At 35.8% G+C, this 16,860-nt stretch overlaps 2 protein-coding genes and 1 long non-coding RNA gene across 3 annotated transcripts in view; all 3 read right to left on the minus strand.

Annotated features, from left to right (window-relative positions):
* Positions 1-16,860, minus strand: part of LOC311295158 (uncharacterized protein) — a 149,064-nt gene that overhangs the window by 117,423 nt on the left and 14,781 nt on the right. The window lies entirely within an intron of this gene.
* Positions 1,556-4,249, minus strand: LOC311294763 (uncharacterized protein; the record flags this gene model as incomplete). Its single annotated transcript, XM_084415792.1, has 3 exons — positions 3,927-4,249; positions 2,202-2,543; positions 1,556-1,581 (listed from the first exon to the last, which is right to left on the minus strand). The coding sequence occupies exons 1-3, from the start codon at positions 4,219-4,221 to the stop codon at positions 1,556-1,558; spliced, it is 663 nt and encodes a 220-aa protein (XP_084271918.1). The 5' UTR covers positions 4,222-4,249.
* Positions 13,281-15,931, minus strand: LOC311295190. Its single transcript, XR_014628228.1, has 3 exons — positions 15,757-15,931; positions 15,503-15,623; positions 13,281-13,383 (listed from the first exon to the last, which is right to left on the minus strand). It is a non-coding gene; the product is annotated as an uncharacterized lncRNA (long non-coding RNA).

Below are 16,860 nucleotides of genomic sequence, written 5' to 3' on the forward strand. Positions count from 1 at the left end.
TGGCAAATGTGTGGTGATCAACAGGGGGAGAAGAACATTAACATTCTCCTCAATGCATGTTTAAGCAATAGTACCTATTTTACCTTAGGATACTTTAAGACCTATATTACATTCATAACCATTCAGTTCAGTTTATAAGCTGTCAGATGAAACTAAACATGGCATATTTACATGTTAGAACACACTAGTAGATAAACAGTAGGCTATGTAGTTGAAAGCATATACAGTACTGTATGTCCTGTGAATCAAATGGTACAGACGTTTCATTGAAGTGTAAATTACTCCGTCTCTCCCGACAGAACCATCCTGTGCCTGGAGTGTCCCAACAGTCCTCAATCAGCATACTGATGAACTCCCCTGCACTAGATAGGCATTAGTAAACTGTGATGATGAAGGTCATTGTGACACGTTTAATTCACATGTACACCTTTAAAGGGATTTCTGAAGTACTAGGGCAGTAAAGAGTTCTACCAATTTTCATATTCATATTCGCTCAGCCCTACAGTCATATAGTGTTTAAGGCTAAATGTAAACTTAATGTAAATCACAATTTAAAAAAAAAAAATTCAGACATTTCACTGGTATTGGTTCCGACTGAAATCTTGGAATTGTGACAATTAGAGAGTTTCAGCTGATCTTCTCTCCATCATTTCCAAATTCTCTTCAGTGTCCATTTCAATGTATTAATGATGTTACATTGCTTTATTGGGAGCTTCGGCCCGAGTCTGATTTAAGGATTTTCCATGTCCTCCAAAGGAATGACATTCGGATTATGTGGGTTATCAGCATCATCCTCCTGTAAGAAACACAGATTCACAGAAGGTTAAAGTAATGAGGAGGATAGATGTTTCAGATACACAAACACAAAAACTACAACAGATTTGTGTTTTCAGTTCCTTAATATTAAACACTGTCTATAAACTGCATCAAACTTTCATCTCCTGTACTTCAGTATTACAAAATTACGTATTATGATTTCAATATCACATCAAAACTGCTTAAACTGTTGTATTGGCATTTTCTTACAAGACTTGCTATCTGACAAAAGTCGCACTTTATATTTTAATATGAATTGTTATTCATTTAATTTTGGCGTTATTTGTGTTTTTGATAGTTTCGACTGCCTCACTGGTGAACTATAGTGTTAAAAATAAAGGACAAAAAACGACTAATTCACAGTTTACATTTATGTTTGTATATATAATTAAATTCATATTCCTTGCTATTTGTAATATTTACGTTGTGTGGAACTGGTTCATGGGTCTTGCAGTGATGATACTAAATCACACCAGCAGTTACAACTGCAGAAACCAGTAGAACAACAACAACAACTATTCCTGCTACAGCTCCTGAAGACAGACCTGAACCTGGAACAGATGAAGACAGACAGACAATGTTAACAGCTCGACTGATAATACACCAGTATTTAACTATATATTTGGCTCATATTTACACCTTTCTACCTTACATACACCTTTCTGGTCATCAGTTGTATGATATTGATTTAGCTTATAAATGGCACCAGCAGTTAAAATCACTAAGACTGTAACGGTCATCAGCTGGAGTGCCCTTGAGAGCCACCTGAGGGCACTCCACATCAGACTATCATTATTCACTCACTACTACAATTCCCATAATTCACTTCCCGGACTCATCATTCCTGATTATCACATTCACCTGTGTCTCATTATATTGTATAGTTCACCCCATATAAGCCTGGTTCACCTCATCATTCCCTGCGAAGTCTTGTACGTTATTCCAACTGCATTTCTGAGCATTTCCTTTGTTGTTGTTATTCCTGGTTCTTGATCTCTGCCCGTGTCCTGGTTTTCCTGTTTCTGCCTCACCCTCTGGATTTGTCTGTTTGTTTGATTGCCTGCCTGTGTATGACCTTTGCCTGGATTTTGATTACGATTCTGCTTAACCCTTTAAATAAAACTGCATTTGGATCTTCTACCCTCGTGTCTCGGAGCAGTACATAACAAAGACACTCAACAGAAAACAATATTCAGGAAAACTGCATTTTTCAAGTTAATAACATTAGTCAAAGTGTCATTGAGTCAAAGTTTGCTTTTTTTTTTTTAAAGAGTCCACAACCCATCAGTACACTATCTATTGGGTTGATTTAAAAATATTGAACTGTTTTTTTGTTTTTGTTTTCTCAAAAGAAAATACATTTAATGGCTGAATTATACACTCACCAATGACAGAAACACTGAATCTCTTCACTCTAGTGATGCTGAATCTGCTGTTGTTGATGATGATCTGTAGTTTATATTCTCCAGAGTCTGTGTTTCTGGTGTTTGTGATGGTCAGAGATCCAGTCTGATGATCCAGCTTCAGTCTGTCTCTGAATCTCTCTTTACACTGAACATCTGTACAGATCTTACTCTGATCTCCAGTGATTTCAGCGATGAGAATGTCATTAAAATACCACGTCATCACATCATTTGGGTGTTTTATTACACCAGGATCTAAAGTGACAGATTCTCCTTCCTTCACTGACTTTCTCTTCACTTCATCTCGTTCAGCAGCAGAAACACCTGAAACACAAACCAACAGATGATTCAATTCTAGATGAAAACAACAAACGCCACAACATGAGAGAACGAATGAAATTGCATAAACCCTTTGAAGGGCTGGATTGGAATCCACTGCTGCTTCAATGTATATGTTATGAGTGATTATAATCAAGGTATTAGTCAATATTTTTCCTTCTATATATCAAATGAGTTGGACGACCTCTCTGGAGATTTTACGTTGTTATAGAAGTTACCAGTGTGATTACTGAAATGTTATTTTCATGTTTTCTTTAATGTCTGTATTTGATATCTGAACGCAGTAACAGTGCTTGCCTATTTAAGATTTATTTATCTTCCAGAAATGAAATAGGGACTGGTTTTGTGTTTAAAAAAGGTCTTCAACGTGTTAAAACATATAGGGGTCATTGAAGCCAATAGTTTAAGGGACCATTTCTTTGTTAAAGCCTATATTCCATTTAGGATAAAGTGTCCTATCCTGAGAGAAAGAACTTGTTATCTTGATGTTTTGAGACGAGACTCCTGTTTATAGTTAGAGTCTGGCCAAATCCAACCTTGGAAAAGATGTGTGCCGGGTGTGTGTGTTAGTCTTCTTGGTTACAGGTTAAGGAACCACTGGCATTATTGGAGATTGTCTGAGTTGTTGTTCTGGACATGCTGGCACCCAGCAACCCAAATCTGTGCCCTGGAAGATCACGACGTGCCTAACTTCAGGGTCTGAGTGTCAGCGGCATAATCGATGGAGATATGCTTCAGTCTATCTGTATATGTGTGGTAAATTACTATGTTTATCTATTTCTTAGCCAATGAGAATCATTCAGCCTGTAAGCAATGACATAGCTTAGACCTTGGAAATGGTATAACTGCTGTGATCTTTGTAACTGTAAGCGGGGCGGCCTACGAACTCCTGTGTGAGTCTTGAAGCTGACTTCTGCTGATGAAACTGCAAACTATCTTCAGTAAAACTTTTCTTCAATTTTTTATAATTCTAACTCCGGGTCTTCTTTCAAACATCTGGTCCATGGGTCCTAATCTGTTAACCCCTAACACCTTTCTTAACTTTCGATTTGAAAAGAAACAATTTTTGTATTCAAACCCATTTTACATAGTTTAATAACAGAAGCTGATCAGAGATGGTGTGATTAAACATTGTCATCTCCCTCTGAGCTCAACTGCAGCTTCCTAAGAACAAAATTAACTGTTAAAACTAACAACTTGTCAATGGAAAAACTGTACGAGATCTGAATACTGTAAGAATTATAACTGAGAAAAAATAACCAAATATAATTGGAAAAAAAAAAAAATAGATTCATAAATTCAAGATAATAAAAATTAACAATATAGTGTAAACATATATAAACTGCATTCAAAAATTCACTAACTCACCATGAACAGTAACACTGAAGATATTTCCACTAATGCTGCTGCTGCTGATGATCCTCAGTTCATAAAGTCCAGAGTCTGTTGTGTTGATATTTCTGATGGTCAGAGATCCAGTCTGATGATCCAGCTTCAGTCTGTCTATGAATCTCTCAGTGCCTTCATTACACTGAACATCTGTACAGGTCTGGTTGAGATCTCCATTGATTTGAGCGATGCGGGTGTCATTAAAATACCATTTAATGTATTCTTGTTGGTTTGTTTTAACACCAGTGTTTAGAGTGACTGAATCTCCCTCCATCACTGACACTTCTGATCCAACACCGAAAACACCTGGAGAAGAAATGAACAGTTTTTTTTACAATATAATTTTAATCCTGCGGTTTGAATCTTCCACATAAATAGTTTAGCTACATTACATTTTAATTGGGCAGAAGCTTTTCTCATATTGCATTCAAGTTACATTAGTCAACACTTTAAAGTATGGGATTTATTGGTTTAGTTTAACTCGTTACAAATATTTAATGCAGCATCTGTTTTATCCTGGCATCCTTCGGCTAGCGTTACATTATTGACGATGCTATAATTCATTCAAGTGCTATTAAACCATTCAAGCACGCTAAGACGAAAAAAAAAACACAAATACGTACTGGCACATCTGTGAAGCGGCTCTCTATAGATACTGACGCTTTTTAGGTCGGGCAGGATCTGTGATCTCCGACAGTTTGTTCATCACTGGCTTCCATGGCTGCAATATAATGTGTTTTCCACCAACTGGCAACCCGAGGTGTCGAAATACTATTGGATAAATTGGCAGCGGGCAGAATCTCACACAGACCAAAGCATAAACAGACATTCTGACACGGAACGCACATTTCAAAGAAGAATAAATGGCTGTCGCATTTTTATTAGAAAAAGCTGTGAACAGCATGGTTTCTATACATATCTGCAAACATATTACAGTATTTTTATTCTTTTGTATAGTATAGTATTACATAGCCTACAGCTGGTGCTCTTCTGTAAGAAGACCGATTTTTTTTTTTTTTTTTTTTTTTTTTTACAATTTTTGGCCGAAAATTATAAAATGATAAAAAATAAATAAATATTTTTTTTTATTTGTTTCTTCATTTGGAATGGTATGAAACTTGGTAAAGGTTTTGGTACTTGCCATGTGAAAAAACATGGACATGATTCGAACAGGTTAAATAGTCCTGAAAAAAAGAGTCTCTTGTGCTTCATTCGGGAAATGAACTGGAGACGAATTCCATCTAGTGAAAACTTTTGGTTCTGCGGCCAAACAAAATCTTCCTGAAAGCTCATTTGTTGAGATATCAAACTCAAATTTTGAACACAACATGTTTAGCTTTGATTTTCTCACAGTTTTAGAGTAAAACATGTTTTTGAAAATATTATATCATATAAATATTATATTTTTTTATAACAATAAATATTAAATTCTGTAACTTTTTTTAAGTTCACTTTTTAAAACTTATTCACTTCAGCAATAATCGTCGTCTCTGAAAAGAGATCAAACTTAAGTCTGTTTCGAAATTTAATTTTCAGTTCTATGCTCAAAAAGCAAATAAATTGATTATAAATATATCGTAAATATAATTTAGTACCATGAAATCCCCTAGAAATACAAAATATCAAATAAAAAACTTTATCGAACTAAAATATAGTACATTCATTTTATTGAAGAAAAAATAATAATAATCATTTGACCGACATGCATGCGAAGAGCACCAGAAAACAAAAACAAAGTAAAAAATCACTCACAGCTCTTGACTGAATCACTTTTGTAGCTTTAATAAGGATTAATCTCTATTCAATTTAAATTTATACAGTGAAGTCAATGTTTGATTATTCAATTTCTGTAGGTTTACCTGTTACACCATCCCAAAAATCTTAAAGGGATACTCCACTTTTTTCGGAAATAAGCTCATTTTACATCTCCCCCAGAGTTAAACAGTTGAGTTTTACCGTTTTAGAATCCATTCAGCCGAACTCCGGGTCTGACGGTACCACTTTTAGCATAGCTTAGCACATATCATTGATTCTGATGAGTCCAGTAGCATTTCTTTCAAAATGACCAAAGAGTTTCAATATTTTTCCTATTTAAAACTTGACTCTTCTGTAGTTAAACCGTGTACTAAGATCGACGGAAAATGAAAAGTTGCGATTTTCTAAGCCCATATGGCTAGGAACTACTCTCATTCCAGCGTAATAATCAAGGAACTATGTGGCTGTACCATGGGTGCAGCAGGCGTAATGATATGACGCAGCGCCTGAAAATAGTCCCCAGCTCGGTAACTTCTTCCAACGTGACCGGGACTAAGTTTGTCTAACCTATTAGACCTATTTTCAGGCGCTGCGTCATATCACTACGCCTGCTGCACTCATGGTACAGCCGCACAGTTCCTTGATTATTACGCTGGAATGAGAGTAGTTCCTAGTCATATAGGCTTAGAAAATCGCAACTTTTCATTTTCCGTCGATCTTAGTACACGGTTTAACTACAGAAGAGTCAAGTTTTAAATAGGAAAAATATTGAAACTCTTTGGTCATTTTGAAAGAAATGCTACTGGACTCATCAGAATCAATGATCTGTGCTAAGCTATGCTAAAAGTGGTACCGTCAGACCCGGAGTTCGGCTGAATGGATTCTAAAACGGTAAAACTCAACTGTTTAACTCTGGGGGAGATGTAAAATGAGCATATTTCCGAAAAAAGTGGAGTATCCCTTTAAAGTTCACAAGTTTATATGGGTCAAAACCAACAAAAGCTTTTCAATCTGGTTTCAGCCATGTTCACCACAGAGCCTTTAATGTTCACATTTCATGTTGTGCTTTATGTGTTGTGCAACTGGTCACTTCATTAAAGGTGAGTTTCTGATTAGAGCATTGCGCACAATTGCCACATTTATAGAAACCCAGAGGTGGGCTGGGAAGCCAAGTTTTGGGGAATCGAGAAAATCACACCTCCACCCAGAGGTGGTGATATTATCAATAAACTTCTATGCAGGGAAGCGTTCTGGATACATACACTTAACACTCGAGAACCTTTAGGTCTAAATGAAGAATTGAGTTTAACATGCTTTCTCTAAACACTTAAGCATATTAAAATACAGTACCTAAGATGAATATACTTTTATTCCCATTGTATTGTGAACTTTTTTTTTTTTTGATCTGTGGGTACTTGCCTTTTAATGACTGATGTGTGAGTGTGACACCTTGGTTTAGAGGGTTGTATTTTTGGGTGGCCAACACACCTGTTGATGATCTTTATTAATGGCTTAATTGCTCATTCTCTCCAAGGACTCTGATGAAGATGTAACTTTACATCGAAACGTTAGTCATTTATTGTTATGCACCTTAAATAAATATTTTTAATTAGTAGACATCTGTGCTGCACCGGCGATTCCTTTTGTCTGGTTGTTTTGTCCTGCTCTGGTTGCACCGGATTGTTTGTGGATTACAGAAGCGCAGAGAACCTTCTCTTCGATAGAACTTGCATACCTTTGAACATGCAAACTGATCTTTAAAAATTACTTGTAACAATAAAATGGGTGATTATGCCCACTTAGCATTATACTTGAAAGACAATTTTTTTTTTTTTTTTTTACATTCAATAAGCCTTAACATTATGTTTTTGTTAACACTGTCAAAAAAAGTGCTAAAATTGTACCTTTAGCTCCTCACTGGGGCAGTAACCTCATAGGAACACACCTTTGTATGTTCTATACCCTAAACCGTGCATATTAGTACCATGGGACCCTTGTAGTACCCTTTAGATTCAGATATGGTACAAATGTGTAGCTTTGACGCAGTGGCGGCTAGTGAATAATTGTATAGGTGGGGCTGTGGCATATCAAACAATTTCAGTTGCAGAACAGGCAAACTTAAAGAACATCTGCTTGACTTCTGGTTATTCATAAAAACAGCTATGAGTTAATTTACCAGTTTCAATGAAATTTTGGATACCTCCATGACTGATTTAAACAAATGAGATAGAACAACTATGTACATGAAACCAGTAGCCTAACACTTTAGGCTACAATTAAGTTTTATTAGTTAACTATAGTAAACTACTTTAGTTAACATGAACTGAGAATGAACAATACTTCTTCAGCATTTATGTTATTTCAACATTACTGCACTGTGAAGTAACATGGACAATTAACAACTGGATTTTTATTAACTAACATTAAGAAACAATAATAAATTCTGTAACAAATGTAGGTATTGCTAATTATTAGTTCATGATAGTTAATACATTATCAAATGTTAAAAAATGAGACCTTATTCTGTAAAGTGTTGCCAAATATAAACGTTACAGTGTAGATCTGCACTATGGATTAAAATATCTGTAGATATTCAGTTGGGCTTCACTCAGCCTACAGAAGACTATTTTTGTGAATTAAAAAATTAATAATGCACACATGTGGATCAGATGACAAGTAATGATATATGACCTACTGTAAAATATTTATATATGACCTGCTGTAGAATAGTTCATTGTATATTGAATATAGAATATTCACTGTATGTTTTTATATACAGGAGACTGAGTGAAATATGTTGTTGTGAATTTATATAAAGTTACATTTAGATATTAACCATATTTAGCCCATTAGACATACAGCAACGTGTAATCATATGGATCCTCGATTAAATATATGCTGTACTATTCACTATTGGTCATCATACAGCTACAAAACAGTGTCCTACATAGCATTTTAAGAAGACAAACACAATTTATCCCTTTTCTAAAATTCCGAGGGCCATTTAGAAGAAATAGACAATATTGTTGTTCACAAAAAAATTATTTATCAACACCATTTGTGAATTATGATGACTCCTGTAGATGACTTCCCTATGGCTTGCCACTCTTCTTTAACTGTTTTTCTATCCTCCTGTCAAAGTGCTTCTGCTCACTGATAAAAAAAATTTAAATATTGAAAAAAAATTTAAAAGGACATCCATGGTGAATTTGATCTTGTCAAATTCACACGCAGCAGGACTCACTGTTACATTTTGAAGAAAATTCCTGAATCCTTATTTTTTTTATCACAGTTGCTTTGGTACATTTCTCCGATCACTACTGAAATTCTCATAACTTTTGAACAAATTGCCAATGCTTTGGTAAATTCATGCAATTGATTATGAATTGCCTTGCTGCTTCCTAATTTATCAATTCATTATTTCCATTAGTGCAATTCTAAATACACCTCTGCAATTCATCAATTCAGGACACATTTACAAAATAAAGTCTAATAGAAATGTATTGAAAACATGCTTGACAGTTTATGACAACTCAACCATTTTGCATTTAATGACTTATGCAAGGAACTAATGCTTAGCCCTAGATGTTTTGAGTACTATGACAATTCAACAGAGAAATAGTATAAAAGGCCTATATTTTGATCAACATGACATAAAGTGTTGATAATGTAGGAAACAGCAGACAGTTGTACATTATCAATTCTTGCATGAATGTACCGAAGCATTTGCAATTTGTATAAAGTATAAAAGAATGAGAAATTGCTTTTATGATGTGCACAAGTGACAAGATGATGTGATTTCAGTTGTGATCTGAGAAATGCACCAAAGCAACTGAGATAAACTATAAGACTTATTGAGTCACAGACCACATAAAAGAAAGTGTTACGAGAACACAAACTGCCTTTTTAATTTGAGTTACATAGGCTATCTGTGTAATAAAAAAATTAAACATAAAAAAAATGTAAAAAGGACATCCATGGTGAATTTGATATTGTCACAGTGTGTGTGGGTGTGCTGTCCAGAATTGATGTCAGGTGAGTGTGGATTGCATCAATTTGCTCCTGATCTTCAAAGTACAACGGCACAGGCAACTTGTTGGTGGAACACTTTTGGAAAAAGTGTCAAGACACTTTTCTTTTGGCCAGTGATTCTAAAAATAATATAAAGTATAGGCTAAGTTCCTAATCCGACATACAATGAGGGCTGTGTTAACAGTAAAACGTCCGTTATTTAACGAATTTTCTAATATAAAAAATGCTTTTTGACAGAAAAAAAAACAAAACAAGCAAGAACAAAATTTATGTCAATTTTCATTTTACAATGTTCTTCTCTCTCTGTGTGCGCGCGTCGTGTTTGTGAGAGAGCTCGCGCAGCACTGATACAATACTTTTTAATCCTAAGTAACTAACGCGCTAGTTTTCATACAAAATAAATATGTAACAATTAGGTAGGCCTACTTTAGTTATAATTAACACAATAACGTAACACATAGGCCTACGTTTCTCAACACTGAGAATGAATGAACAAACGCCTGTTTCTCCAGACTCGCGCTTATCAGTAGGCTAATCCACAAAGCACTTTCATAATCACTAAAGCCTGTTTTATGCTTCTGCGTCGAACTGCCGCCGTAGCTACGTCGTAGGCTGTGTGTAGCGCGCGTACCCTACGGCGTACCCTGACGTGCACCTCTCCAAAAATGTAACAACGCGTCAATTCTACGCGGACACAAATGCTGTGATTGGTCTGCCAGAACCCCTCCCTCGGGGTTTCACACGCTCCCTAGGTACGCGTCAACGCGGACAACGACACAGAAGTATAAATTAAAACCAACACGTTGCCTACGGCGTATAGGCTCCGGCGTAGGTCCGACGCAGAAGTATAATGAGGCCTTAAGCCATAGCGATTTCAAGATTTATATTTCAGGATTAGGCTACTTGGGCATTTTATTATTTGCATGACTGAATGATGTCTTCCTCTTTTCTGAGTGACCATGAATAACTTAACGGAGTATTTTAAGATAATCCATGCGATCTGTGTGATCATCGAATTCATAAGATTAAGAAAACTCAACAATCAACTTTCCACATCGACCGCAGGCCGTTACCTTCAGGAGAAGTACTGTACTGTCAGGGGCGGCTGGCCAGTGGGCGGGAGTGGAAGGGGGATGGAGCGGGAATCTTTATTGGTGTCGATTTTCAGTCTCTTTTTAATGATAGGCCCTATGCATCTGTCAATCATCCCTCACAGTAAATTTGAAATCCGGAAATCAACACCAATAGAGTTAATTTCAACACTTTAAAAGTGTATATGGGAACACTTTCAAAAGTGTTGCCTCTCGCAACACCGACACAGTGTTACAATATGAACACTAAGAGAGTAAAATATTAACACCAATGCAGAGAACAACAACACTGTTACAGAGCTGGGTGCAGTTAAAATTCTACACTGTTCTGGTGTTGACCTAACACTTAAAAAAAATGGAAATCACAATCTTCTCAACCTTATAGGAGTCAAATATTACACCATCCTGGTGTTGATAAAACACATTTTTACAAATAAAAACACTAAGGGAGTTACCAGTTTTTCTTATTAGTGTTCTGCATCTGCCACTTTAAAGAACTGTAAAATAAACTCTTTGAAATAAACACATCACTCTATATTACTCTTTCAAACCTTTATTTCAAAACAATCCAAAAAGTTAAATTGTAACCTCAGTCTGGGATCATAGTAGAATTCTGTTCATTGTAAAGTTAAAAATAAAGGCAAAATGCAAGCAGTTGTTTTAACAAACTAGTTTTTTATTAAGTAACAAGCCCCTTTACATCATAGGTTAACTTTTAAAATAAATGATGAAGGCACAATATAGGCATTTCTGTCACCAGAATTATATAAAAGCTGCTTATTCAAATGGTCTGTAATACCTCAAGTCCTGTACATGTCAGTGAATGTAAGTCCTGTGTCAGTGAAGTTGATTCAGTATACTTTGCAACGTTACAGCAGTGCTTGAGTCAACAATATTCAGCAGATGAAAAACCATTGCAGAATATGAGTGGATCAGTTGTGTCCAGTTGCTAACAGTAAAGTTCAGTGCATAGTTGTTTCACAGAGAAGGAAAGGCTGTGCAGATCCAACTTTCTCGTAATATCCTGGAGTGCTGGTTCCCTAGACAACACAAAACCAGACCAATTACAATCAATACAATTTGTGTTTTATAAATACAGCAAGTTTATGGTGGAAAAAGTTCAACCAACTTTCGTGACTCAAACAAGAAACTATTTTGGTAAGATTAAGACTTGAATTTACTGATTTCCAAGTAAATTAAAGACTATTCTGTCATTAATTATTCACCCTTATGTTGTTCCAAACCAGTAAGAGTTTTGCTCATCTTCGGACCACTTAATGAAGTTATTTTTAATGAAATCTAAGAGATTTCTGTCCCTTGATCGACAGCCTATTCAATTACCACTTCCAAAGCCACGGAAAGGCATAAAGAAAATCACAAGTAATCCATGTGACTCCAGTGGTTTGACCTCAATTTTACGACTTTTTTTACGACAATTTTAACTCAACTTTATTTACAAAATATTAATCTTCAATGCACAATCACACTACAACATCCGCTCTCGCATTAACAACATGCACGTGTTGTAATTATCTCATGAACGCATGTTGGAAATTTATATTTTATAAATTAAGTGGTAAATGCTTTTTTGCTGCAAACACAGCACTTGCATAGTTTAATAAAATGTATGTTAAACCACTGGAGTCGCATGGAGTACTTTAATGATGTACCTTTCTACCTTTCTGGGGCTTGAAAGTGGTAGTTGCGTGGACTGTCAATGGAGGGACAGGAAGCTCTCAGATTTCATTAAAAATATCTTCATTTGTGTTGTGAAGATGAAAGAAAGTCTTACATGTTTGGAACGACATGAGGGTGAGTAATTAATGGCAGAATTTCCATTTGTGGGTGAACTAACCCTTTAAAGGGATAGTTCACTCAAATTAAATTTTGGCATGTTTTAGCTTACCTCAAGGGCATCCAAGATGTAGGTGTCTTTGTTTCCGCAGTAGTTTCATTTTTGATATTTTTAGGACAAACCGTTCTTGTCTGTCAGTCATATAATGCAGGTCTATGGTCACTATCTCAAAGAGCATGCACAGAGTCCAAATTAAGACAATTCCCCATCGTCCAAATTAAACAATGAGTGACGTACACACCAGGAAGCGTGCGCCCTCAGATCACTTGGACATGGTTGTGTACAAGAGGTAAAAACGCTATAAATACTGTTAATTTTCTCATACAAACCGCTCGTTTCGTGTCTTAGGCCATCAATGTGTACTTACGATGGGGAATTGTTTAATTTGGACTTCTCTGTGCATGCTTTTTGAGGTGGTGACCATAGACCTGCATTATATGACTGACAGACAAGAACAGTTTGACTTAAAATTATCAAAATTAAAACTACTGCAGAAACAGACACCTACATCTTGGATGCCCTTGAGGTGAGCTAAAACATACCAAAATTTAATTTCAAAGTGAACTATCCCTTTAAGAATAAATTTAGACACGATAAATTAATCTCACTAAATAGTCAGCTGCCGGAAGAATCTTTGCTTCGTTGTTGTGGCTTTGTGATGTTGGGGGCAGGTGATGGGCAGATTTTTCTCAATCAGTTGAGTCTAAAATTAAACAGCAAGAAAACATATACCTGTCAAATCATGAAAAGGTTTGAAAACTCATTTTAAGTAAAAAAAAAAAAAAAAAAAAGATTTACTTTTGTAAAATAATTTGACTGGACAAATTCAAAATGAGTGTTATGAAACACAGAAAATCTATCAAATAGCAACAAAGCTATGATTATTTTTTTATGTTTGTGCCCATGATTCTCTCATACATGTATGTTATCTGTTAAATCTTACCATCACCAGGTTCTACAGGGCTGATAGTAGAAAAAAAATCCTGAGCCTGAACTTTTTTCCCTGGGAGGCAAGCCAAGATATATGCCCTGATCAACATAATTGTCAAGCGGGATCGGGTGTGCTCCCCTGGGTGAACATTTTGATAAATAGTCCCTTAGCAAGGTGCTGTGTTTTCACACTGCCTGCATCCTCGTCATAAAATCAGACCAGTACATTTAGAATCTTATTTGGGGTGGAACGGTACACAGAAGTCACGGTTCGGTATGAGTTCAGTACAGTGGAGGGAAAAGCAAAACAAAAATGCAGAAGGCAATTTTATTTTTATTTTGCATGTCTCAGGCTGTACCACCAAAGGAAAATAAATGTCTTAAGCCTTGTATTTTTTAATTAAGTTTTATTAATAGTAAGTAAAGGCATAGAACCAGTTTATTTGTAGTGCACTGACAATAGTTTAATATAATTCGTTTATTAATTATATTAATAAAAAGACAAAAAGACCTTGAGATGTTTGGTAATTGTACCTGAATGAATTTAAAATTAATTTGGTATATTTCAGATCAATATATTCGTTTTCCTTCAAATTTTAATTAACACTAACTTTATTCTCATCTTAATTATAAATAATTTATTTCTGTATAAAATAATACTACCATTAAAAACACATTTTGATTTTCTATTTAATCAATGTAGAATGTGTAACTTAAAAATAATCAGATTAGTGCTCTGTTTGAGGTTAGGCTACAGTTTGACAAGAGTTTAAAGTTTGACAAAAGCACTGTTCGATCGCGCCCGCGACTCACTCATACACGCGCACACACACACACACACACACACACACCCACACACACACACACATTCCAGCATAGCAATCTTTACATCGCAGCCTGCTTCAGAGCTAAGGCGGGGCTACAGATTAGGTGTCCCTAAATATCCCCCGTATCTAACAGTAGTTCCGCATTACATTAGTTAAATTGCACGCGAGATTTATTTATTTTTATAACGTGTATTCTCCGTGTAGCAGCTATATGCACCGACTCGTGATGCCCGTAGCCTACCGTATCGCGCTGCCAGTGTGGGAAACACAAAACAAATTCACACGTGGAGTGACTGCTGAATCAATCTGATTGCCCAAAACCCAAGACCAGCCCCTACCCTATTACCGATTGGCTGAAGTAGGCTTACTGGTATGGAAGGCATTTTCTGCCAAATTTAAATAAATAAATTAAATGATTAAAATGAAAATTAAAACCAGATTAACAATTTCATTACAGAAAACAGTACGCAAAAAATGTGACAAAATTGAGAATGAAATTAAATGATTTCATTTTCACAACATTATCCCTGTCAAATTGAAAAATAAAATGCAATTGGTGATTTCACATTTCATTTCCACTACAGTCTCGAGGCAAGACTGCCAATATTAAAATGAAAAGCCAAACGTGAAAAAGAAACTACAAATACAGTTTTTACAATGCTCTTTGGTAACGCTCACGAAATAATAGTGACACAATTCAAATACAAATGTAAATTTTCGTTTTCATTTTAATTCCCCTTTTATTTCACAGTTTTCATTTTCGTTTTCATTTTCAAAGACAACCTGCATGCAAATAATATGTTAATGAGTGGGTGTGGCTTATTCTAGTAACGGCGCTGAGACACGCCTTCTGTAAAGCTAAGTCATCGTCCCGTGTGCATGAGTTGAATGTGTGAAACAAAATTATTTAAATGTGATTATATTGTAATCGAGACGACGAGATATGGTGGCGCCGGAGCGCTATCAGGCACATTCTCTAATACATTTAAAGCATATCCAAACATCATAAAGTAAATCTGATAAAATACATTTTGCATACATATTTAATCTGAAAGAATTACTTACCAATTTTAAGAAAATTGGTCCCCCAAATAAGGAAATAAAGTGACAATTTCACGTGCATTGTAGGTCCGCACTTTGTGGAGTTGTTCTTCTGTTTTTCAGTTAACGTTATACGTTAGGTGTGCTGGCAAACGAGAGTAAAAGATAGTTTGAGGATAAATACATAGGCTACTTTATGATATTTGAACGTCACAAATATTATCATAAAACAATATAACATTATAAAACACGTATTGTAAATAAGTTAAAACTCTTACTCTGTGTTTTCACTGTTAAAAGCGTGTCTACACTGCGTCACGAGTCAAAGAGGATGGAGGGCCTAACGTTAGTCTGTGAGAAAGGTTTAAGCGCGCACATCACATAAATATCATTACACAACAATATAATGCCATGACATACATGTTGTAAATTAGGTAAAAAAAACTTACTTTCTGCGTTTTCTCTGTTAACGTTACAAACAAATCTCCTCGTCGTCAGCTCCATATAGAGCTCGGGCGTAAACGTTATGGAATGGTGAATTGTGGGTAACGGCGGCCATTTTAGAGGCAACGCAGAAGCCGGTGTGGTGAATAATATGGTTACTCGGTGTATTGGGTCCGGGCGTAGGACCCAAGCAATCCGATTGGCTCAAAGGCCGTTTTATGGGTAATCGCTTTAGTGCCTGGTTACAAATCATACAAAATCATTTTATCATAGAAGACGTTTGTACTAAAAATAGTCAAATAGAGAGTCATGAAAACCTCAATGAAAATGTAATACATGGAGCAGTAGGCCTACCCCAGAGGTTAAACATAAAGAGATGTCAGCCAGGAAAAGTAGACCTAATACCCGTAGCCATACAGCAACCATGTAAACATAAGTGTAGTGGAGGAGAACACCTTGATGGTAGAAAAAAAGAGCTTTGTAGCTTTTATATGTAAAGTTGTGAATGTTGCCACATGACAAGAAAGGAAAAGTGACAGGATCAAAACAGTGGTAGAAGCTGCAGAGGAATTCTTGGGTATCAAAGATTTAAAAGCAGAAGATATACATGGCATGCTAAGCACTAATAATGATGGAGGGTCTCAGAGTATTACTTAAATTTATTATGGTATTCCATCTGTTACAATGGAATGCTAGGAGTCTCACTGCAAATGGACAAGAATTTAAGAAGTTTATAGTAGAGTCTGAAGTCAAACCTGATACTATTTGCATTCAAGAGACCTGGCTAAGGCCTCACCTTGATTTTATTTTACCTGGTTATGAGTCTGTTAGGTTTGATAGAGGTGGGAATCAGGGTGGAGGATGTGCAACATTTGTAAGGAATGGGATACCATTTAGAAGAATAGAAACTACAACAGAAATAGAATGTGTAATTACTG

The sequence above is a fragment of the Rutilus rutilus genome (genome assembly GCF_951802725.1).
Source record: "Rutilus rutilus genome assembly, chromosome: 8".
Classification (NCBI taxonomy): domain Eukaryota; kingdom Metazoa; phylum Chordata; class Actinopteri; order Cypriniformes; family Leuciscidae; genus Rutilus; species Rutilus rutilus.